This window comes from Diaporthe batatas, assembly GCF_019321695.1.
Source record: "Diaporthe batatas strain CRI 302-4 chromosome Unknown Contig00006, whole genome shotgun sequence".
In the NCBI taxonomy this organism is placed as follows: Eukaryota; Fungi; Ascomycota; class Sordariomycetes; order Diaporthales; family Diaporthaceae; genus Diaporthe; species Diaporthe batatas.
In genome coordinates, this window is record NW_025408553.1 from 2,892,241 (window position 1) to 2,917,288 (window position 25,048).

General features: G+C 40.2%; 4 protein-coding genes across 4 annotated transcripts; all 4 read left to right on the forward strand.

Annotated features, from left to right (window-relative positions):
- Nucleotides 1-11,391: 11,391 nt before the first annotated feature.
- KVR01_005868 (uncharacterized protein) lies at nt 11,392-13,350 on the forward strand (the record flags this gene model as incomplete). The annotated part of the gene is made up of 3 exons (XM_044792899.1): nt 11,392-11,685; nt 11,754-12,973; nt 13,053-13,350. The coding sequence occupies exons 1-3, from the start codon at nt 11,536-11,538 to the stop codon at nt 13,348-13,350; spliced, it is 1,668 nt and encodes a 555-aa protein (XP_044644671.1). The 5' UTR covers nt 11,392-11,535.
- Nucleotides 13,351-14,069: 719 nt separating this feature from the next.
- Nucleotides 14,070-16,574, forward strand: KVR01_006452 (uncharacterized protein). The gene has a single exon (XM_044790292.1). The coding sequence runs from the start codon at nt 14,382-14,384 to the stop codon at nt 16,491-16,493; it is 2,112 nt and encodes a 703-aa protein (XP_044645255.1). The 5' UTR covers nt 14,070-14,381; the 3' UTR covers nt 16,494-16,574.
- A 710-nt stretch (nt 16,575-17,284) lies between these two features.
- Nucleotides 17,285-21,187, forward strand: KVR01_006480 (uncharacterized protein). The gene is made up of 3 exons (XM_044782759.1): nt 17,285-18,818; nt 18,876-19,743; nt 19,811-21,187. Exons 1-3 carry the CDS (start codon nt 17,410-17,412, stop codon nt 21,125-21,127), a joined length of 3,594 nt encoding a protein of 1,197 aa, XP_044645283.1. The 5' UTR covers nt 17,285-17,409; the 3' UTR covers nt 21,128-21,187.
- Nucleotides 21,188-21,596: 409 nt separating this feature from the next.
- Nucleotides 21,597-23,376, forward strand: KVR01_005879 (diphosphomevalonate decarboxylase MVD1). The gene is made up of 2 exons (XM_044788711.1): nt 21,597-21,822; nt 21,902-23,376. Exons 1-2 carry the CDS (start codon nt 21,761-21,763, stop codon nt 23,019-23,021), a joined length of 1,182 nt encoding a protein of 393 aa, XP_044644682.1. The 5' UTR covers nt 21,597-21,760; the 3' UTR covers nt 23,022-23,376.
- The last annotated feature ends 1,672 nt before the right edge of the window (nt 23,377-25,048 follow it).

Genomic DNA, 25,048 nt, shown 5'->3' on the forward strand with positions numbered 1-25,048 from the left:
AGACACGGCAAGCGGAACACAGACGGGCAACAGGCCCTCCTTGCCCTGCCCAGAAATGCCCAGTCGGCTTCGCATGTGCTAGAGCAAGGGCCTGGCGCCGAGCAGCGGGAATGACGCAACTGCGGCTCTCCTACGATTGAACCTCAAATCAAATCCTGCGGGCCGGGCTTGGTCATCATAGACAAGAGTTTTTTTAGATTTTTTTCTTCCTCATCTTGGCCTTTTCTCACGAGCCGCACGCCGGACCATGCCCAGAGTAGGCAAGATGCAACGATGATGATCAGGTATCAGGGCAGATGCCCCAGGACCGTGTCGCTCATTCACGTGGGTTTGGGGATCCTCAAACAACACTGGCAGGGATCACGACCAGAACCCAGCAGACTCGGCGAGCATTTCAACGATTCAACGAGAACTGCGAGACCTTGCAGGCCCAGAGGCCCTGACGACTTGGATCTGACTTGTGCATGCATCCACGATGTGCTGATGAGTGGACGAACGACAATCGACGGGATATACATAGCATATTGTGCAGCCAATATACCTACGTAGGTACTCCGTACGTACCGCCGTACAGTGTATCACAGTATGTGCAATGCACATGCAGATCCCTCCTCGCAGGACGCAGCGAACGGAATTATTAGCAAGCAAGCAAATTTCTGCATCCGCGCGAATCCTGAAGCGTTCGCCTCTGCCTCTGGGCCTTGCCTCTTGAGTCTCCTGGCGCATCTTCACATGAATCAGGTCAACACCCTCAGGCAAGTGTCTAAAAGGACGTTGGCACGCGTTAGCACAAAGTTGAACCGGCACCCCTTGGCAACTTGTGGGCCACGACGTCACTGTCCGAATTCCCTCAGCAGCTACTGTAACGTGCTGGGACGTCTGCCCTGCATCATGTAAAGGGCCTGCATTATCGTACATACCGCCTTCCTTGCGTGCTGCACTCATACTGTACCGTCCCTGCTGTCCTGGGCCGTCTGACTGTGCAATCAGGACAGTACGCACTCCTCCTGGAGCAAAAGGACATCCAAAAAGCGGATCTGCTCCAGATAACTCTCGTCCCCCAGCCATTGATAAGCCTTGCTGAGCTTCCCGAGGTCGTCTACCCGCGCAAACCAGCACAGGCTTTCAACACCGGGGCCCCAACATCATATCCCCATATCTAGTAGCGCCGAACAACAACCGAGGGGCGCCCGTGTCCAGTTCCCAGACACAGGAAGGGAACTTGGGGTCCTTGGCGTACCGCGGCCAAAACCGAGCGGTCGTTAACATTCGGTGGCCAACATCGTCACTCGCACACCTGACCCCGTCACGCTCACCTGTGCTTTTTGGCGGCGGCCAAAACTGCCCACACAGCCCTCGGCACCGCCTACTCTGGGATAGTCTTAGGCTGGCTACAGACCTCTAGGTGTGGCGTCGTGAGCCACTGCTCGGCGGGCAAGTGGTAGGATGTTGACAGAAGCAAACCAGCCCTCGATGTCACTCGCCTGCCCCTTCAAACTTGGCTCGCCGGGAAGATCTGCGCTCGTGGGGCCCACATGTAGGGCGGTCTGGAGTAATAAATGTCCAAAAATTTAAATTTTTATTTTACCCACCCCCTTACCCGCACCTACCCCCCGCCCCACCTAAGCCCAAGCCACACCTATTATAGCTGCCTAACTTTATTTATAAACTATTTTTCTACTATTATTAAACTTTCTAACTAGCTTACCCTATAATATATATATCTTTTTATTATTATACTATTTTAAATATTATAACCTTAATAAATATATAATTATTATAATAGCTTTTTAACTTTTAATTAACTTTACCTTTAATAGCTATTATCTTTTAAGGGTTAAGGCTATTTAAAAAAACTATTATATTATAAAGTAGCTAATTATTTAAATTATTAATTATTTCCACTAATATAATTATAATAATATATATATTTTATTTAATAAAATTTAAATAAATAATTAATTAATTATTATATTTTTATTATTTTTATTATTATATATTAATATTAATTATAAAAGTTATATATTTATTTAATATTAAAAGTTTTATTATAATAGTAAAAAGTAATACCTTTATTAATTTTAACTTTTATAATATTTATATATTAATAGTAGCCCTTTTTACAAATTAGGCCTTAATAATACCTATAAAGCCTATAAGTTTATTATATTTAAAGAACCTTTAAAGTAATATTACTACTTTAAGGAAAATCTATTAAAGAAAGCTATATTAATTATTATTATAATAATTATAATAATATATATTTTATTAAATTAATAAATATAATATAGTAATATATTAAAATATATTAAACTAATAATAATAAAGATTAAATAAAAGGAATAATTAGAAGGTAAAAATAAAAGAAACTTTTATTAATTTTATAAAAGTATATAATATTTATTATAATTAAAAATTTAAAAATAATATAATATTATTAAGTTATAGCTTTTAGGTTATAAAAATTAAATAAAGCTTAATAATTAAAAGTAAAAAGCTTAAAAATATAATATAAAAATAAGGGTATTAAAAATAATATAAAAGAAAAAAGAGTTTTAAAAGAGTATTATAATAAATAATATATTAATATTTAATATTTAAAATATTTATAATACCTTTAAAATATAATTAAAATTAAATTAAAATTAAATATTTAGGTTAAGGGCTATTTTAATAAATATATAATATATATAATAATAAAGGGTAATAAGATATAAAATAGCTATTAATTAAAGAAAATTAAATTTATAATTTGCTTTTAAAATGCTAATATTTAAGTTTAAATATATATATTTTAGTATAAAATAATATATTAAAGTGGAAAAACATTAAATAGAGATTAAATCTTATTTTTATAGTAATATAATAGCTTTATATTTAGCTTTTAAAATAATAAGCTAGTTTATACTATTTACTTATAATAAACTATATTTCCTTTTAAAATTTATTAAAATAAATAATAAAATATTTAATTAAATTAATTAAATTTTATTATTTTTAATTAAATTTATAATTTTAAATATTAATATAATTTTTTAAATAAAAATTTATTTATTAAAAATAAATTATTAAAATATATATATAATTTTAAAAATACTTTATTTAACCTTTATAAAAGTTTAATATATAAATAATTTTAAAAAAGTTTTTAAAAAATAAAAATAAAAATTATTTAATAAAACATTTTATAAAATAAAAAAACTTTATTATAAACTTTTATTAAAAATTTTATATAACTTTTTTATTTTATACTTTATTATATTATATATAATTAATAATTATTTTATTTATTAAAAAATAAAAATAAAAATTTATAAATATTAATTTAAAATATTTATATTAAATAATAATTTTTATATTTATTTATTTATTTAAAAATATTTTATTTAATATAAATAATAAATATAATAAAATATAAAGATTTTATAAATAATTTTTAAAATAATTATAAATAATTAAATTTTATTAAAAATAATTTATTATTTATAAAAATAAAATTATAAATAAAATATTAAAATTTAATATATTATATTAAAATAATATATTTAAAAATATATAAAATTAATTATAATTAATTATATAATATTTTATTTTTAAAATTATAATTTATTATAAAATTAATATTTATATATTTAATTAAAATATTTTAAATTTTTATATTTAAAATATAAACCTTTTAAATTCTTTTAATTTTTTTTATTTTTATTTATTAATATTTATTTATTTTTATTTTTAATAATTTTTTATTAATATATTATTTTATTTAATTTTTAATTTTTAAATATTTATTATTTTTAATATTTAATATTTAGTTAATATTTAAATATATTAAAAATATATAAATTTAAAAATATAAATAAAAATTTAAAAGTTTTAAAAAATAAAAATAAAAAATATTAAAGAGTTATATTTTAAATTTTATAAATTTAAAATAAATATTTTATAAATCTTTTAATATTAATTTAAAAATAAATATTAAATATATAAAAAATATTAAATATATAAATATTAATTTTATATTAAAATATAAATTTATTATTTATTTTATTTAAAATTTTAAAATTTTAAATATAATATTAATATTATTATATTTTATATATTAAATTTAAATATATAAAAATAAATATATTTTATATAATAAAAGTATACTTATATTTTATATATATATATAATTAGATTATTAAATATAAAATTATACTAACTTTTTCTTTATTTTTATTAAAATATATATATTTAAACTTTAATAAAAATTTCTTTTATAATATTAACCTTTCTACTTTCTACTAATCCACCTATTATAATAAATAATATTTATTTAAAGATATAAAAACTATATAGCTAGCTATAATTTAAATATTTAAATTAGTTATATTATATTTATAATTATTAATAGTTTTTATTTTAATTAGTTTTATTATACCTTTTATAATATAATTAAAGGATAACTTTTAAAAGGTTTTACTTTAACCTTTTATTTATAAGTTAAAAAGTTAATAATTATATTTAAATAATTATTTTTATTTTAAAGGTTATAAAGGTTAGTTTTAATTAAATATACTATATTATGGTATAAATAAGAAATAATATAATATAATAAAATAATAAGTTAAATAATAGTAAAATATTAATAAAAATAGGCTTTTATTTATAAGTTAATTAGCATATTATTATTATTATTAGCTATTATATAAAGATATAATAATTTATTTTAATAATAAAATAAAATAACTTTTAAAGTTAAAATATATTAATTTATTTATTATATTATTATATTAAAAATAATTAAATTAAAATAAATTCCTTATTATAATATTTAAATATATTAATATTTTAAAAGAATATAATTTATAAAGTTATTATATTATTAGTAATATTATAATTAAAATAATATAATTATATATAACCTTTCTTTTATTTTTTATTATAATAATTATTAAAAATATTTAAAATATAATTTTATAGTTATATTAAATAAAATAAATAAAAATAAATTTATATTTAATATTATTATAAAGGTTTTAAAGTATATTAATAAAGTAGAGTTAAATAAAAAATTAATAGTATAATTAAACTACCTTTAAGGAAGTTAAAAGATTAAAAGTTAAAAAGAAAGCTATAATTAAAATTAAATAGCCTATTAAAATAAAAGCTAGTATAAAAGAAGGAGATATAAAATAATAACCTAATATATTTATATAAAAGAAAAAGATATAAATCTTTTAAAAATTTAGGTATATTTATGGAATAACTTATATTTAAAGATAAATATATATATTTAAATATAAATAGATTTTACTACCTTTACCTTTTAAGATATAAATAGTAGCATTATATAAAAGAAAAGTAAGTTAGACTTTAAAGGAGTAGTATAAAAAGGAATAAAGTTATACTTTTTTTTATATTTTAGTTTATTTACTTATAAATACTTAACTATTTAGTCTCTTTTATGTAATTATTTATTTAAAAGTATTTAACTATTTAGTTTTCTTTATTTATATAATTAGATAAATTTAATATATTACTTATTATATAATTAGTAATAATACCTATAATATTAATATTTACTTTTATATTATTACTTTAAACTTTAGCTATCCTTTATTAAATTATATTACCTCCTTAAGCCTTAGTTTTATTTATACTATTTTATATAATTTAAGTCTTTATTAAAGATAAGTATAATTATAAAGTAAAAATAATATATATTTTCTAGCCTTTTAACTTTTTAAAGTTTTTATAAACTTATTATAAAGATCTTTAATATTTAAAAATAAATATATATTTAAATTTATATTATTAGCCTTAATTATAAAAGGAGCTTCTTAAAAGTAAATAGTTTATATTTAATTATATAATTAATTATATAAGGCTTAGTAAGTATTTATAAAAGTACTATTAGCTTACTTATATAAATATAATCTTAGTTATCTTATTAGTAAATTAAATAAAAGTTCCATTTTATAATAAAGGATATAATTTTAAAATAAATTTAAGGTATAAAAGTATATAAAAGGGTAATTTTATTTATAATATTATAATAACTTTAAAACCTTTAATATAAAGCTTAATAAAGTAGTTTTAATATAACTATTAATATTTTCTATTAATAGTATATAATTTTAAGTTTAAATACCTATATTCTAATATAGGGATATATATATTAATTATATTTATTTACTAAAATTAAATTTAACCTTTATTTAATTATATTTACTATAATTTAATTTATTAATTTTAATATTAATATTAAATTTATAAACTTTATTAAATATTAGTAGTATTAAAGGGTTTTAATATAGTAGCTATTATTAGTATAGTTAATATTTATTTTAAAGGTATTTTATACGATTTTAATTTTCTCATTCTTATTTAAGTTTTTATTCTTTATTATAATATTTTATAGCTTATTTTAAATAATTTTATATTTTTAATATATTTTAATTTAACTTTCCGTTTTAAATATTAGTAAATAATAACTATTAATGTACTATTATAAAAGAATGTTTTAATATTTTATTAAATTTTATAAATATTAGTATAAAGCTTTTAGCTTTAAGAGTTTTAATATATTATATAAATATAATATGTACTATAAGACTATTATAACTAATATATAGCTATTATATTTCCTTAAATATATATTAATACTACTATATACCTTAAAACTAAAATCTTTTAGCTTATAATATCTATTAATATTCTATATATAGTAAGGTTTAGGATTTATAAAGCTAAATTAATATTTTTATAAGGCTTAATATTATAAATCTACTTAATTTAAATAGTTTTCCTTTAATATATTAAAAGTAAAATATATTAAAAATAAATACCTGCTTATTAGAATATATATATATATAGTTAATATTATATAAGTTATAAAAGAGGATTAAAGAGTAAAACTACTTATTAAAAAAATAAGAATATTAGTAATAGTAGATTGCTTTTACTTAAATATAGGGTAGTGGAAAAGGTTAAGTTTACTTTAAATTATATATAAGGTTTTTAAATAACTAGAAGCTATTTTAAAAAGGAAATAATATATTTTTATTTATAAGCTATTTATTAAAGAAATATATTTAAATTTAGTAGTAAAGTTTAGAAATATTATATAAACATCTATATTAAAATAGTAAACTTTAAGTAAATATATATATATAAAGAATTTATTAAAATATTAAAAGTAAATAATCCTTTTAAAAATAAAAGGATTTTATATATTATAAAGCCCTTATTATAAAGTTAGGTTATAAGCTTTTAATAACTTTTAATTATATATTAAGGATAATTATTTTATAATATAATAAGAATAGAATATAAAATAAATAAAAATAATAAAATAATATATAATTATTTATATTTAAGAATAATTATTTTTATTAATAGGTATATTTACTAGTTAAGAAATAATATTAATAGTTTATTAAAAATAGTAATATTAGTAGAACTATATTAAAAGGAATAAATAATATAGAAAAAATTATATAATTTAGTATAACACTACTTTTAAATCCTTATTTATATAAAGCTTAAAGTAAAAATATATATATTAGAGGTTTTAAAAATATATCTTATATATAATATTATAAATTATTTTAATATTAATATTTTAATTAAATAAGTTTACTTTTAATTTTTAAAAATATAAAATAAATAATATTAAATTTTTAAATAATAATATTAAAATTTTTAATATAAATTTTAATTTTTAAAGTTTTATAATTATTAAATTATAAATTTTATTAAATTTATATTTATTATTTATTATTATTATTTATTTAAATATATTAAAGTTTATATATTTTAATTTAATTTTTAATAAAATAAAAATATTAAAATAAAAGTTTATTTTATATTTTATTAAAAGTTTATTATTTTAATATTTTTATTATATAAATAAATTAATATTTATATATTTAATAAATTAATTTATAAATTTAATATATATTTTATTTTTAAATATAAATTATTTATATTTTTAATTTTATTATTAAATTAAAAATAAATAATTAAAATTTTAAAAATAAAATTTAATATATTTTTAAAAATTAATTTAATTAAATTTATTATATTTATAATATTATTTATTATTAAAAGTATTTTTATATTAATATATTAAATTATATTTAATTTATTAAAAATTAAAATTATTATAAATTAAAAATTAATTTTAATATTATTAAATATTATATATAATATTATTATATAATTTAAGCTTTTAAATATAAATTAATTAAAATAAATAAAAATAAAATTATTATTTTTAATTAAAAATATATATAAATTTTAATTTTATTTAAATAAATATTTATTAAATAAATTTATTTAAAAATAATTATTTAATTTATTAAATTAAAAATAATTATTAAATAGAATAATTATATTTTATTATTTAAATTTATAATTATATTAATTTATTTTATTATAAATAAAAAATAATTATTAATAATTAAATTTATAATTATATAAAAATAAATTTTTATTTTAAAAGAAATTATTAATATTTAATATAGTTAATATATTTTTAAAAATGTTTAAAAATTATAATTTTAATTTAAAATATATTAAAATTTATAAATATTTTAAATTTAAATTTAAAAATATAAAACTTTAATTTATTTAAAAATAAAAGGTTATAAAAATTTAAAAAAACTTAAACTAAATTAAATTATAATATAATAAAATAATTAAATAAAAATTAATTAAAATTTTATAATTATAAATCTTTTAACTTTATATTTAAAAGAATATTTAATATTATAATATATTATAATTATATAATAATTTTAAATTTAAATTAAAAGTTTTATAAATTTATATTTATTTTATATTAAATTTATAATAATTTTTAAAAATATATTAATTATTTTAAAAATAATAAATTTTTATAATAAAATATATTTTAATAAATTAAAAGTTTATTTAAAAATTATTTTTAAATATAATTCTTTTAAATAATAATATTTTAAATTTAATTAAAAATTTATTTTTATAAATTAAAAGTTTTTAATATATAGTCTTTTAAAATTTATTTTTATATACTTATAAATTTAATTATTAATAATTATTTTCTTTATTTATAATAATATTATTAAATTAATAAAATTTAAAATTATATATAATATTTAAATATAATTACTTTTTTATTATTTTAAAATATTATTAATAAAAAATTAATTTATAAAAAATTGAAAAATATTAAATAAAATTAAATAAAAATTAATTATAAATTTTATATTAAATATTAAAAATAATTTATAATTTAAAAATATTTTATATTTATAAAATCCTATTAATAAAATTTAAAAGTTTATTTTAAATTATAAATTATTATTAAGTTTTATTATTTAATAATAAAAGTTTAAAATATTATTATTATTATTATAAATTATAATTTTACTATTTAAAATATAAGTTTATAATAAGTTTTATATATTATTATAAAATAAAGAACTTATATTATATTTAATATTTTTATATTTTAATATACTATTTTATATTAAAATATATATATCTAAACTTAAATATTAGTATTTTAAAATAAATTATAAAATTTAATTTTTTAATTAATAATTACTTTATATTTTATTACCCTTTATTATTATATATATTATATATTTATTAAAATAGCCTTTAATTTAAATATTTAATTTTAATTTAATTTTAATTATATTTTAAAGATATTATAAATATTTTAAACGCTAAATACTAATATACTACCTATTATAATACTTTTAAAACTTTTTTTTTTATATTATTTTAATACTCTTACCTTTTATATTATACTTTTAAGCCTTATATTTATATAAGGAAGTTATACCCTTATATAAAGTAGATAATACTTTAGGTTTATACTTAATAAGCTTTTACTTAATAATCTTTAATTATTCCTTAAAGTTACTATTATATATATTATTAAAGTCCTTTTCTTAAATCCTTAAAAGGCTTTTCTTTTATAATATTTTAGGTTATTTTTAAGCTTAAATATTATTATTATTAGTTAAATATACTTTAATATATTACTATATAATACTTATTAATAATATAAAAATATATATTTTATAGTTATTATAATAATAGTTTATATAAGCTTTACTAATTAGGCCTCCTTAAATAGAATATATTTTTATTAGGCCTAATAAACTTAAAGTAATTATAATAGTTATACTTATTAATAAATATATTATTATAAAAGGTATATTATTATTATATAAATTTATTAAAAGTATTGCTTAAAAATAATTAAATAATTTTATATTTAAAATAAAACTTTTATATTAAAATAAATAAATAACTTTCTATAATTAATATTAATATATAATAATAAAAATAATAAGAAAATATAATAATTAATTATAATATTACTATTATTATTTATAAATTTATTAATTAAGTATATATATTATTATATAAATATTAATAAAGCTTATTAATAATTTATATAGTAAAATCCTTAATAATATTATATTTTTTTTTATTATTTTAAATCTTTTAAATAAATTAATTAAAAAAGTTAAAAATAATAAAATTTTAAATAGGTATTATAATAGTTATATACTTGTTAAGGTTATAATACTTAAAATAATATAATAATAATAAAATATATATATTATAAAGTAAATTGGTTGGAAAGTTTAATTATAAATAAGTTAAAATTTTTAGGGAGTTATAGTAGATATGGCTTGGGCTAAAATAGGGCGGGGGGTGGGTGCTGGTAAGGGGGTGGGTAAAGTAAAAATTTGGATTTTTGGACATTTGCCGCTTGGGACCCCCATACACATGGTCCGCATTTCAGGACCCACTCTCGCTCCCGCCCACGGGCACCGTCCGGCTTACTCGGGGCCTTATCCTGCCTATTGTGTGCCTCCAGCCTTGCTGGCTCCATGCCGTTGCCACAAACATACAGTACCGGCACACACGGTAGCCCCACGGTCGAGGACCCTGCGCGGACCCTGCGGTGAGGACGCACGCGCCATTGGGTCGGCCAGCCAAGGCTGCGAACCCAATCTCTGTATCTCACCTCTCATCTTATCACTCCGCAGTCTGGCAGTCCAACTCTAGTTCGGCTCCAGCAAACACTGGCACAACTGGGCCCCCTTCTCCACGTTCTTGCTCGTCCAAACCCACTCCCACCTCCGCGACAGAGTGGACACCCATGACGTTGGTGGGTGAAATCTTTTAGCTATTTGTCCGAGTAAGGCTCCATCCTTTTCTGGAGAAATGGATCCTGCTCCCACATGATGACATGCTGCATGCTCAGGCGGCGCCGCCAACGCCAGCTGCCCGGCGTCAGCAACAGGAGGTACATGTGTACCTCCTACCTCCTCCATCACTGGCAATATGCTACCGCCGGGCTCGTGGTGTTGCCTCGCATGAATATATAAACAGATTCCCCAGGAAACCGCCCCCTTTGCTCCCCGGACTTTGACAGTACTGGAACACTAGACCATCAAGCCTCCACGGCCCTCCGCTTCCTACTCCCCCTGTCCACTTATATCATTGTCTGAGCAGAGTGTTTTTACACCGAAATCAGGCACAATGGTCGCACAAGTGGTGAGAAGGATGTCCCACACGGGACACAAGGACAATGAGCATGGCGTGCCCACCTACTGGGGCAAGTCTGGAGCCACCCTCCAGAAGTACATCACAGCCCTGGCAACAACCGACTTCCTGTTGTTCGGTTTCGACGTATGTACCAGATACCAGATTCAACCGTGGCCCTATAGCAACAAGAGCGACTAACACGAGGAAAACAGCAAGGTGTTATGGCCGGTATCATCGACTCAGACCCCTTCGTTCACGATTTCCCCCAGGTCGACGGTGACAGCAACTGGCAGGGCTTCGTCACTGCCATCTACGCCGTCGGTTGCTTCGTCGGTGCCTTCTTCATCCTGCAGTTTGGCGACAAGCTCGGTCGCCGCAAGTGTATCTTTCTCGGTGCTACGGTCATGATCATCGGCGTCATCATCCAGATTGCTTCTGTCCCTCCGAGCCACGGTGCCACCGCCCAGTTTATAGTAGGGCGGTTCATAACCGGCATAGGAAACGGCATCAACACCTCGACTGTACCGACATACCAGGCTGAATGTTGCCCCCCGCACAACCGTGGAAAGCTCATCTGCATCGAGGGTGGAAACGTCGCCGTGGGGTCCATGATCGCCTACTGGATCGACTATGGCTCCACGTACGGACCGCACCCCTTCGTCTGGCGCTTCCCTATTGCCTTCCAGTGTGTCTTCGCCGCTGTCATCCTCGTCATGATGACGCGGCTGCCCGAGTCCCCTCGCTGGCTCCTCTCGCACGGGCGGACGGACGAGGCCATCACGGTGCTGGCGGCGCTCGAGGACCGGCCGCGCCACGACAACGAGGTCCAGGAGCAGCTGACCTTCATCACCGAGGCCATCAGGGCTTCCGGACAGCTGGGCGGAGTCACCCCCATCAAGGAGGTCTTCACCAACGGCAAGACGCAGCACTTCCGCCGTATGCTCCTCGGCGCCGGCTCCCAGTTCATGCAGCAGCTGTCTGGCTGCAACGCCGTCATCTACTACTTCCCCATCCTGTTCAAGGACTCGCTCGACACGTCTCACAACCTGGCCCTGCTTCTCGGCGGTGTCAACATGATCGTCTATGCCATCTTCGCCATGACCTCGTTCCTGATCGTCGAGCGCGTCGGACGTCGCAAGTTGTTCTTTATCGGCACTGTCGGCCAGATGCTGTCCATGGTTCTCGTCTTTGCCTGTCTTATCCCTGGCACGCCTGACGCTGCGATCGGCGCCGGTGTTGGTCTCTTTATTTACATTGCCTTCTTTGGCGCGACCTGGCTGCCTCTCCCCTGGCTGTACCCGGCTGAGATCAACCCCCTCAAGACCCGTGCGCGCGCCAACGCCCTCTCCACCACTCAGAACTGGCTGTGGAACTTCTTCATTGTCATGATCACCCCTGTCCTCATCTCCAAGATCAGCTGGGGCACCTACCTGTAAGCTCACACACCCAAGCACGCCGTCTTTTCTGCTGCTTTGGCCCGGACCGTATGCTAACAGAACCCGTCATGACAGTTTCTTCGCCGTCCTCAACCTGCTCTTCCTGCCCGTCCTCTATTTCTTCTACCCCGAGACGTCCGGCCGCTCCCTCGAGGAGATCGACCTCATCTTCGCCAAGGGCTACGACGAGAACATCAGCTACGTCAAGGCCGCCGAGGACCTGCCCCACCTCACGCTGGCCGAGACGGCCGAGATGGCCCGCGGCTATGGCTTCAACTCGTCCGACGACGAGGGTGCCGGCGGCAGCAAGCCACGCCACTCGGAGAAGGAGGGCGACATCCCCGAGACGTCGAACGGCGGCGTGATGGCGTGAGCTCGTTGTCACTCATCCTGGTATTAATGGGTGGAGAGGAGATGAGTTGTCGTTGAGGATGTGCAAAATTCTTTTTTTGTGCATTAGTATTGATACCCTCGTTGTTTGTTTTCTACGCGCGCGTCGCAGGTTATATTGTATGCGCATTACGAAATGTTGGGCTAGACTGCCTGGCATGAATTACGAATACCCCGGGGATTAGATGATAGAGAAGACATACACTATAGAGATGTCCTGCTACCCTATTTTAGACAGACGGTCATAGAATGGAAAGATGATATGCCCGTCTGCGTTTGAGAAATCTTGTCTCCCATTATTTCTTTCCACCCGTGTCAGTGAATTCCAACACCGTGAGAGAGTCGGCGACAAACCTTGTTCCTCGTCTTCATCCGTTCTTCCCAAGATATTTTGTGTACTCACTCATTGGCATCGACTTCAAATTGCGGATGACACAGAGACTAGTACTGATACAATCTGAAGCTATAGATAGGCGCTCTTCTCAATGCCATCATTCATTCCCCCCTGTGGCCCATACTAAGATCTCGGTTTACGGCGGTAGAGGCTTACAACTCAGCCAAAAACGGTCAAGTGTTGTCCATGTGCAGCACACGGGATCACAGCCCGTGTGGCATGCCGAGTTCCGCCTTGATAGTCAAGAGTGCAGACAGGTCAGGTAATAAATCCAGCCAGCCCTACGGCGGACTCGGTTAGACCCGCCTGCGCATTCAAGGAACACACACCTGACGTCACCAGTCCCACGAGGCAGCACAACACAAGACAACATAAGACGAACATGCCTTGCCAATGAGTCTAATGATGGGGCAATCCTCTCAATGTTGAGCGTAGTAATCCACTTGCCAGCTTCCCTTCTCCCCCTGTCATAATCCTTGCTTGTCTTTTTTTTTTTGGAGTGGGAAGGGGAAGTCATCACCAACTATCCTCGGATGAAACGTTGGGATCCTACCCACCTGCATGCAGCACTTGGGTAATAACTTGGATAATAATACACATTTACTATCACCACTGGCAGTATGCCAACCCAATTCCACGATGACTCGGGCCGAACCATCATCCTGAGGGGCGTCAACCTCGCCGATGGCAAATACCCCCCAGGCCAGCCCACTTACAGGCTCTCATCACTCGACACCACCGCCGACTACTCGTACATCGGGAGCCCACTCAGCCTCGACGACGCACCGGCGCAGCTCGCCCGCCTGCGCTACCTCGGCTTCAACGTCCTCCGGCTGCCGGTGGTGTGGGAGGCCCTGGAGCACGCCGGCCCCGGCGTCTACGACGAGGACTACATCGCCCACACCGTCTCGCTCGTGCGGCTCTGCAACGCCCACGGCTTCCGCGTCGTCATCAACCCCCACCAGGACCTGTGGTCGCGCTTCGCCGGCGGCAGCGGCGCGCCCTTGTGGACCCTCCACGCCTGCGGGCTCGACCCAGACGGCTTCGCCGACACGCACGCCGCCGTGCGCTACGCCGAGTGGCCCGCCGACAGCGACAACACGAACCACGGCGGCCGCGGCAAGGACAAGGACCCCCACGAGATCCCGGACATGATGTGGACGAGCAACCACAACCGCCTGGCGCCGCTGACGCTGTTCGCGCTCTTCTTTGGGGGCCGGGACTTTGCCCCGCGGTGCAAGATCGACGGCGTCAGCGTCCAGGACTACCTGCAGAACCACTACGTGGCGGCGTACGGGCGTCTTGCCGATGCCCTCCGGGGCCTGGAGTTCGGCTGGGACAGCATGAACGAGCCCGAGCCTGGGCTGATCGGGTGGAAGGACCTGGGCAGGATGGAGAGGGAGGCCAGCGCGACCATCGGGAGCACCCCCAGCCCCATCCAGGCCATGAGGCTGGGGATGGGCGTCGAGCAGACTGTGGACAGGTTCAAGCTGGGCAAGACTGGGCCGCACAAGAGCGGGACCGTCACGGTAACCCCAGGGAGGACCTGCTGGTTGGAAAAGGAAGACGCAAGGTGGAAGTGGGACAGGTCTGCCGACTGGAAGCTGGGAGAGTGTGTCTGGGCACAACACGGCGTCTGGGACATGTCCACCGGGGAGCTCAAGAACCCGCAGTACTTTGACCACCCCCCAAACGGGTCGTACGAGGGCGCCAGGAGCACCGGCGAGGCGTTTGACTGGAAGGAGACGTACTGGCGGGCATTCTACGAGAAGTGGCACGCCGGGATCCGGAAGCACTCCCCGGTGGCAATCATGTTCTTCCAGTCGTCGGTCCTCGACCCCCCGCCGCACAGGCTGCTGTCCGACATCACGTCCAACGGCGACCACCACCGGATGGCGTACAGCCCGCACTTCTACGACGCCCTGACCGTCATGAAGGGCCACTGGCACAGGTACTGGAACATCGACATCCTCGCGCTGCTCCGCGGCCCGCAGGACATCAGCAACAAGCTGAAGGCGCTGCGCCTCGGCAACAGCAGGGTCCGGAAGGTCATCTCGGACCAGCTCGGCGAGCTGGCCAACGACGTCAACGGCGGCGCCGAGGGCGAGGACGAGCACAGCCACCCCGTGCCGACGCTCGTCGGCGAGACGGGCATCCCCTTCAGCCTCGACGGCGGCAGGGCGTACGGCGACGGCGACTACACCAGCCACGTGGCCGCCATGGACGCCATCATCAGCGGGTGCGACGACCACCTGCTCGGCTACACCCTGTGGGCGTACAGCCCGGGCAACACCCACGAGTGGGGCGACCACTGGAACGGCGAGGACCTGTCCATCTACTGCGCCGAGACGGGGTCGTTCCCGCGGCACAGGCACCTCTCTGGCTTCCGGGCGGCGGCGGCGTGGTGCCGGCCGTACGTCCAGTCCCTAGGCCCCGGTGCGAGACTGGTTCGGATGGGGTTCGACCTGAAAACCAGCAGGTTCGACGCGGATGTCGAGGCTGCCGGGGCCGGGGATGTTGCCATCTACGTGCCTTGGCTGCATTATCGACGATCTGATGACGAGGATGAGCTGGAGGTGGACGTTGACGTCTCGGCGGGGGAGTGGTCCCTGGACAGCAAGTCGCAGCTGCTCCGCTGGGCATATCAGCAGGGTGGACAGTTGAGTTTGCAGCTGAAGAGAACATCAGGGCCCTTGTCACCTAAGGAACTTGGAACTCTGGTCCAGCGGTAGCGGGCTCCGCGTGGGAGGGGGGGAAGGTGTCTACATATGTAGCATTTGAGTCTTGTCCTCGGCCAAAGGTTCGGATGAATCATGAAGCTACTTCCATATTTAAATTATTCTTAATAAGCTTTAATAAACTTTAAATAAAGGATATAATAATATAAACTTATAACTATTAAATCTCTAAGTTAAAGGACTTAGAAATTATTAAAATAGTCCTTATAACTTATAATAAAAGAAGGCTTAAATTATCTTTAAGAATTATTAATTTAAAACTAGAGTTACATAAGGAATAGTATAGAGGAAGTGGTAAAGCTACAATCCTAAATTATAAGAGGTATAGAGGCCACTTGGGCTAATAAGATAAGCAGTATACACAGACCCACTAGTTTGTCCTGCGGGCGATCAGCCCATGGCCTGACAATTGTGGTCTTTCAGCCAAGGCGACTTTACGCAATGGTTAAACTCTCGTCTTAACAGACCTCCCTGTCTTTAAAGCCACCCCTGTCTCCTTTGCTATGCCTTAGGTACTAAGTAAGTACTGGTACTGAGTCATGCCCAGCTTTGCTAAGAGGGTCTGTGTTAGAGATCAACAGCGGCGGCGGCGCCTGATCAAGTGTAGGACACTGCATTGGTCTCTCTTTGAAGATGTGACAGTACGGAGTAGGATCTAACCCCTTGCCGCGCGCTGTGAGGCCTCGATTCGTGATATGACTCCGAGTCTTCCGACTCAGGCGCAGACCGCCATGTTGCTGGGCTTCCGAATCTACATAACACCAGGGTCGCGTCTTGTTGAGGAATTGGGTTGCTAGACTAGATCTCATGCTTTGAACATTTGAATCTTAACTGGTGTGGTTGTTCCCGCGTTGCATTGCACTGTCTTGTCATAGAGACATTTTGCCGTCAGAATCAACTGCTGCCAACCATGGGCTCCGTGGCGACCATCAGTGAGGCATATGGCGCCCCCCTGGTATTAGACAAGCCACCATGCCTCTGGGAGCAATTCCAGTCTGCAGTCGCCGCCGCACCTGAGGCACTTGCCCTTGCATGTGTTCACCAACGTGCCGGGTTATTCGGCATCCCAAACCTCGAACTGGACTCGGACGCCTTCCGCCAGCAGCCCTACCTCCGCTGGTCACTGCGGAGCCTCAACCAGGGCATCGACCGGCTCGTGAGGGCACTGCAGCCGCTGAATGTGAGAGGGGGCACGCCGGTGGTGACCTTTTGCCACAACAGCGCCGAATACGTGCTCGTGGCCTATGCCTCCATCAAGCTGGGCTGCGTCATCATCCCCATAAACCCGCGCAACCTGACCAACGAGGAAGAGGTCAGGTACATGGTCAGGACGGGCCTGAGCGTCTGCAACGGAGACAGGCCCCTCGTTGCCGCCGGAGACGAGCACCTCGCTTTCAAGATCGACGAGCTCGGCCTCTTCCCACAGCCTGCGCACAAGGTCGTCTTTGGTGCGGCCAGATATGCAGACTGGACCGGCTTCCCCAGCCTCATGGACGAGCACCCGCAGGCTGCCGACGAGCTCCTCCCGAGGCCTTCGGACACGGAGCGGGGGGGCTGCGTCCTCTTCACATCGGGCACAACTTCCCTGCCCAAGGGCATCTATCGCCTGCACCGGAACTGGGCCGCGGCAATGGCCGCCCGCATCCCGATCGATGGGGTTGTGAGGGCGGGCGACCGCAGCTGTTCCCCGGGCCCCAACAACCACATCATAGGGTTCTGGCCCCTGGCGATCGCTCTCAGCTTGGGCGCCGGGGTTATATACCCTGGGCTGGCGTTCGACCCCGATCTCATGCTGGAGACGCTCTACAACGAGAGGATTAGTCACGTGACGATAGTTCCAACAATGCTGCATGCTTTAGTAGCTGCCAAGGCGACCAAGTATCCCAACAGACCAATGAGTGATCTGAAAAACGTCACCCTCGCAGGCGCGCCAATAACCCCAGAGATTCTGAAGCTCGTCACGCAAGAGCTTGGCGGCGGCGGTGCAGAGCACGCATTCGGCTGTACGGAAGGTCTTTTGATTTTCGGCGGGTGCACAGACGACTTCAGCAAGATCATAGATGGGGACGATGCCGCGGTTGGCTGGCCCATGCCAGGGTTTGGCGTCCGCATCGCCGACCCCGACACGGGCGAGGTCGTTCCGCACAATACCGTGGGCGAAATCCACGGCTGTGGACCCAGCATCGACGGACCCTACATCGGCGGTATGGGCAAAGAAAACTGGTACGAGTCGGATGGGAAGTTGTGGTACAAGACTGGTGATGCAGGCAGGATGGACAGCCGGGGGCGGACGTTCATCACAGGGAGGTTCAAGGATATGTGAGTTGCTCAAAAGGTCCCTGAGATTGTGGCCGTTTACTTACAGATTGCTGTTAGGATCATCCGAGGCGGCGAAAACATCTCGCCGGCTGCGGTTGAGAGCATACTGTGCAAGAACCCCATGCTGAACGCGCTCATGCCACAGATAGTGGGCGTCAGGGACGAGATCGCAGGCGAGGTGCCAATCTGCGTCATCAAGGGCTCCGCCACCACCGAGATCCGCCAGCTGGTCCAGTCAGAGATCGTCAACCACATGGGCACTCTGTATGTCCCAGAAGATGTTATCCCCGTCAAGGCACTTGGCTTGGAGGACTACCCACGGACGACTTCGGGCAAGATCCAGAAGGTCAAGCTCGCCGCGCTGGTGAAGAAGCACCTGTCGGAGAGCGAGGAAGCGCTCGATAGCACAACTTCGAACGATGCCAACCTGACCGAGCAGCTGCGGTCCATCTGGGCCAAGGCGGTCGGCCTCGAGCCTTCGAGGATACGCCTGGACGCTCCGACTGGGGAATTCGCCGACAGCATCACCGTGATGCGTGTGCGTGACAAGATAATGCGGGCAACTGGTAGAACCCTCTCACTGGCAGCCATGACAGAAGCAGGCACCATCGAGAAGCAGGTTAAGCTACTGCTAAGCATGGGAGCCGGCCACGCAAACGGCACCCAAGAAGTGCGTGTGGAGAGGCCAACCCGCAAGGGACCACCCGGGGTGGAGGATATGGTCCATCTGATCGAAGAACCAGATCTCTTTGAGCCGACGAAGGAGTTGGTCAACAGCACCCTCTCGAGCCTCGGAATGGACTGGGAAGATGTCGAGGACATCATTCCCGCATACGACTTCGGTGCGATAATGTCGCAGACCAAGTTGTATGACAGCTGGAATCTCAACACTGCCATACATCCAAGTAACAGGGTTAACAAGGAGGCAAGTACTCACACCCAAAGCTCACCCTCGCTGCCAAGGGGGAATTGGCACTGACCAGATTTCCCAGCAACTCCGCCGTGCCTTCGAGGCCGTTGTTATCAACAACCGCATTCTGGCATCCTTCTTCGTGTGGGACTCGGACAAGCTGCACTCAGACGACGCCCTCCACGTAGTTGTGAGGCAGAGCCCCAAGTTCTTTGACATGATCGTTGAAGATGGCGGTTCCCTCGACACTGCGGAGGACCTGAAGGGGATCTCGCTAAAGCATCCTCGCCCAGACTATGCCACTCTTCCAGGACCGGCCTACCGCACCATGCTCTTCGACGTCAAGGAGACAGGCACAGCAGCGATGGTGACATCAGCCCACCACTGCGTGATAGACGGATTCATGGCCCAGTCCGTACATGAGGACCTAGACCGGGCACTTGCGGCCATAGCCTCTGGGGCATCCTCGACCGAGGAGATCCTGGCCAAGCTGCACCCTCACGTGGATTATAAGCCGTGGGCCGACTCGTACTACAACCTGAGGTCCGGGGTCGAGGCACGCGCCGCCACAAAGTGGCACCTCAGACGCCTGTCGTCGCTGCGGCAGCACGTCGAAGCAGGTGCGCTATTCCCGCCGACACTGATCACGCCGCGTGGCCAGTACAATGGCGCACTGGTGGGGGGCGACGACCGCATCTTTTTCATGTTCGACACGCCCGACATCCACGCGCTGCGCAAGGAGCACCCGGACATCACGCCACAGGCGGTGGTCAAGAGCGCGGCGGCGCTGATGAACGTCCACCGCACGGGACACTCGCACGCCGTGTTCACCAACCACGAGGCATCGCGGACGAGCTTCCCGTTCGTGTCCAAGACGATGGTGGCGGTCAGCCCAAGGCTTTTTGAGGCGACCGACGTCAGCGGGCCGACGTACCACAACGTCATCAACCTGATCGAGGTCAGGCGGGTCGGCGGCGGCGAGACGGTGCTGGGGTTCCTTAGGAGGGTGCAGGCCGAGCAGACGCTGCTGACCAAACACTCGGCCGCGCCGATGAGGAAGATCATGGACGGCCTCGAGGGCGGCAATGAGTTGGTGCCGGAGTTGATCGGGGCGCAGGTGTTCAATTGGGTGCCCGGGATGGGGACGATGGGGACCAACCCACACCACCACCACGAGGTGCTGAGCGGGGTGATCAAGTCGCACCTGGGGCTGAGCATGCACTGTGGGCTGGGAGGGCCCCAGAACCAGACTGTGATTGTGCGGGTGCGTGGTGATGGGTTCGAACAGGACGGGCTGCGGAGGATCGGCGAGGAGATGGAGGCCATCACCAAGTGGCTCGTGACCAGGGGCAACTGGGAAGTCCCCGTGGGAGACTTCGAGCGGTGTCTCGAGGGCTAGATTGATTTAGTTGGACATTTGATAGTTCTGCCTTGTAACCGAGAATGATGATACCACACAGTCGTTGCTTCCAAGGTGTGTGTGTCTGCATGTCCGTTGTCAGTGGAGGCAACCTTGACGCAGCAGGGTATGCCCAGCCGGGCGCATCACAATTTAAGGCACATTTCTCCAGGGGGTGTGTACTGGAGACGTTCAGCCACATGGCAATGTGTTGTTGATTGATGATGATGGCGATGCGTTGAGGTGAGATGTCCTAGTGTCGGTATTTGGGTACTTGGATACCTACTTGGGTACTTGGGTGCTCGGGCATCCTCGAAGAGGGATCGGACTGCGAAGGTACGTACCGATTGGGTCCATCGCGGGGCAGCCGCACAGACCTTGCTCGAATCGCAGGTGGCAGCTGCAGGGAAGGGTAGAGCTTGAAGGGTCCAATCTCGAGTGCTACCCCACCATGGCCCACCAGGCGATACCACAGTACACTTTGGACGATAGCCTCGCTGACCGCTGCCTTTCGGGGTTCCCCATCCTCGACCTTCCACTCTCCTCTGTTTATCTGTCCGCCTGCGCTGTTCTGTGTGTGCTGAGAAAAGATCCAAGAGACACTCAGTCAAGTTTCCTGTCCAATTGATCAGCATGGCCGACAACAAGGTCTACCGGGCCAGCACGACTGCCCCCGTCAACATCGCCGTCGTCAAGTCAGCCTCCTGCCTGCCCCCCCCCTCTCTCTCCTCTTGGGATATCCTGCTGACATTGTCTTCTCTCTCCTCCCTCCAGGTACTGGGGCAAGCGTGACCCCAAGCTCAACCTCCCGACCAACTCGTCCCTCTCCGTCACCCTCTCGCAGGCCGACCTGCGCACCCTGACCACCGCCTCCTGCAGCGCCGCCTACCCGGCCGGCTCCGACTCCCTCCTCCTCAACGGCGAGCCCTCCGACATCTCGGGCGCCCGCACCCAGGCATGCTTCCGTGAGCTTAGGTCCCGCCGCAAGGCCCTCGAGGACGCCGACCCGTCGCTGCCCAAGCTCAGCGCCATGCCCCTCCGCCTCGTCAGCGAGAACAACTTCCCCACCGCCGCCGGCCTGGCCTCCTCCGCCGCAGGCTTCGCCGCCCTCGTCAGGGCCGTCGCCAACCTGTACGAGCTGCCCGACAGCCCCTCCGAGCTGTCCCTCATCGCCCGCCAGGGCTCCGGCTCCGCCTGCCGCTCGCTGTTCGGCGGCTACGTCGCCTGGCGCATGGGCGAGCGCGACGACGGCTCCGACTCGCGCGCCGACCTCGTCGCCGAGGCCTCGCACTGGCCCGACATGCGCGCCCTGATCCTCGTCGCCTCCGCCGCCAAGAAGGGCGTCAGCTCCACCTCGGGAATGCAGCAGACCGTCGCCACCTCGGGCCTCTTTGCCCGCCGCGTCGACGAGGTCGTGCCCCGCAACATGGACCTCATGGAGAAGGCCGTCCGCGACAGGGACTTTGCCCTGTTCGCCGAGGTCACCATGCGCGAGAGCAACTCGTTCCACGCCAGCTGCGCCGACACCTACCCGCCCATCTTCTACATGAACGACGTCTCCCGCGCCGCCGTCAGGGCCGTCGAGAGGATCAACGAGGCCGCAGGCCGCACCGTCGCCGCCTACACCTTCGACGCAGGCCCCAACTGCGTCGTCTACTACCTCGAGAAGGACGAGCCTGCCGTCGTCGGCACCTTCAATGCCCTGCTGCACGAGGTCGGCGGCTGGAAGGAGAGCGCCGCCGCGCTCAAGGGTGCGGCTGTGGCCCTGGACGAGCCCGTTGTCGACGCGCTCAAGACGGGCATCTCCAGGGTCATAATGACTGGTGTTGGCGAGGGGCCCATCAAGACGGACGAGTACCTGGTCACCGAGACTGGCGAGCCTGTCAAGAGGTGAGGCGGCACGGTCTCAGGCTGACTGTCTTGGACAAGTAGATATTCAAGCCAATACCGGTGTGAATGAAGCAAGGCGCGAGGAGGGGGTCAGGGGAGACCCATATTGTCCCGTTGTCTCCTGCCGTATATGTTTGCAACGGGGTTGCGCACTGCCAGCAACGCAATAGACCGCCCGGCAAACAGATGATCATAACCAATCTGGAGAGATTGGCCGTTCCTAGCGGTGCATAAGAGCCGTACCGTCACATATGTTCCACTTTTGTTTCTTTAGCGGCGGAAAATTTGGGCAAAAAGTCGTATTTGATGTATAGGCCAAATACTTAATAATGCTACTAGCCACAAGCGCGTTATTCTCATGATCTTCTTGCTCGATTGTGGTGGTTTTCATCGCCTTTTGGAGCAATTCCTCGTCTTTTCTCGGATATGCACATCATCACTTCGCGCAGCTTCTGCTCCGAGCTTTGATCAAACTGCCCTATAAAATTACCTCCTTAAGGAGTGCTCCTATATGATGAGGGACAACCCCCTCCTAAGGGACAACCTCCTATAGAATAGCCTCCCTATAAGCGGCACCATCACCCTCCCAGGCGGCAGGACCCTCTCCTTTGGGCCGGAGGTGAGGATCACCTCGGCCACAAGGTCGATCAGTGTCCTGGTCCTCCCAGGTGGCTTCACCCTCCAAGGTGGCGGCGGCGGCGACATCACCCTCCCAGGTGGCACCTACGTCCTCCTAGGCGGCAGATCGTCGCTGGTCTTGCCCGCCCTGCAGTGGGTCGGCGGCGTCCCGTGGCCGGCCGGCCAGACAACCCTCCCAGGCGGCACCATCATCCAGATCACTCCGGCCGTATTGGCCGAGCGTCGGGAGCTCCTACTCGCCGAGCTAACTTTTCGCGGCGCCCCCCTCCCAGGCGACATCACCCTCCCACGCAGCATCACCCTCCCACACGGCGGCATCACCCTCCCACACGGCGGCATCACCCTCCCAGGTGACACCACCCTGATAATGATGACCACATGGTGGAAGTCGGTCCTCCAGCTCCCCCCCGCGGATCAAGCAAATTGAGTCACTGAGGCTAGCTCAAAACTTGGCCGCCTGCTTGTTCCAATTCTTCTGACCTCTACTCCCTTTCCCCGTTTCTTCCTCAACCTTCCCACTCACTGCCCTTCCACTTCTCCCCGCCGACTCACTTGCGGGCACACAGACATCAAGGCGTCCACAAACTCACCCCAACAAGAGAAAGGATGGCGGAAGGTTCTTCTTCGGTCCACGTCGTTGGCCATGGTCACAAGGACATTGTGAAACGGTTCTGCCTTGATAGCATGATGGTCGAGATTGAAGGTCGTCGCCACTTCCAGAAGTGAATGTGGAGATCACGATAAATCGGCCATGAATGCCCAGGGTGGTTTACCGCAACTTACGTAACCTCAGTTCCCGGCTGCGGCACGGTCAGAGGACAGTAGGGGTGAGGATCAATGACGAAGCCTAGTCCCAGATACCAGATACCAACTTCCACATAGGCCTGACAGTTAGAGCCCTACAAGGTATCACGATGACCAGGCAGTCGTCTATTTCAGAAGATGAGGCAAAGGTATTCATTAATCATGGACGCGGCTATGCTTAAATTTCCAAAGCCTGACATAGTTGTGGGTTGTTATCATGAACACCTGCACTGAGGCGGAGATGGCCTTCCCGCAAAGCGCCAAATAACAGCTCATCAGGTTATTGAGCAGCATTACACATATTTTTATTATAGCACCACCGCACCTTCGACGTGTCACATAATTTTTAACAATCCTGAGGTTCCCTGTGGTCTTGCCCACCTCTTGTCTGTTGTCTGTGACGCGTCCTATATCATTGCTCACCCAGAGGTGTTCCTGAGGAAGCTATCCACTACCAGTAGGGACGTTCTTAAAGAGGCTATTTAATAATCAGCCATCCTATCGAGGCTTGTCTCACAGGAAATTACCGGTATGCTCGGGAAACTGTCCTAAGAGAGTCGAGCAATGGTCACAACTACGTAGCCGCAA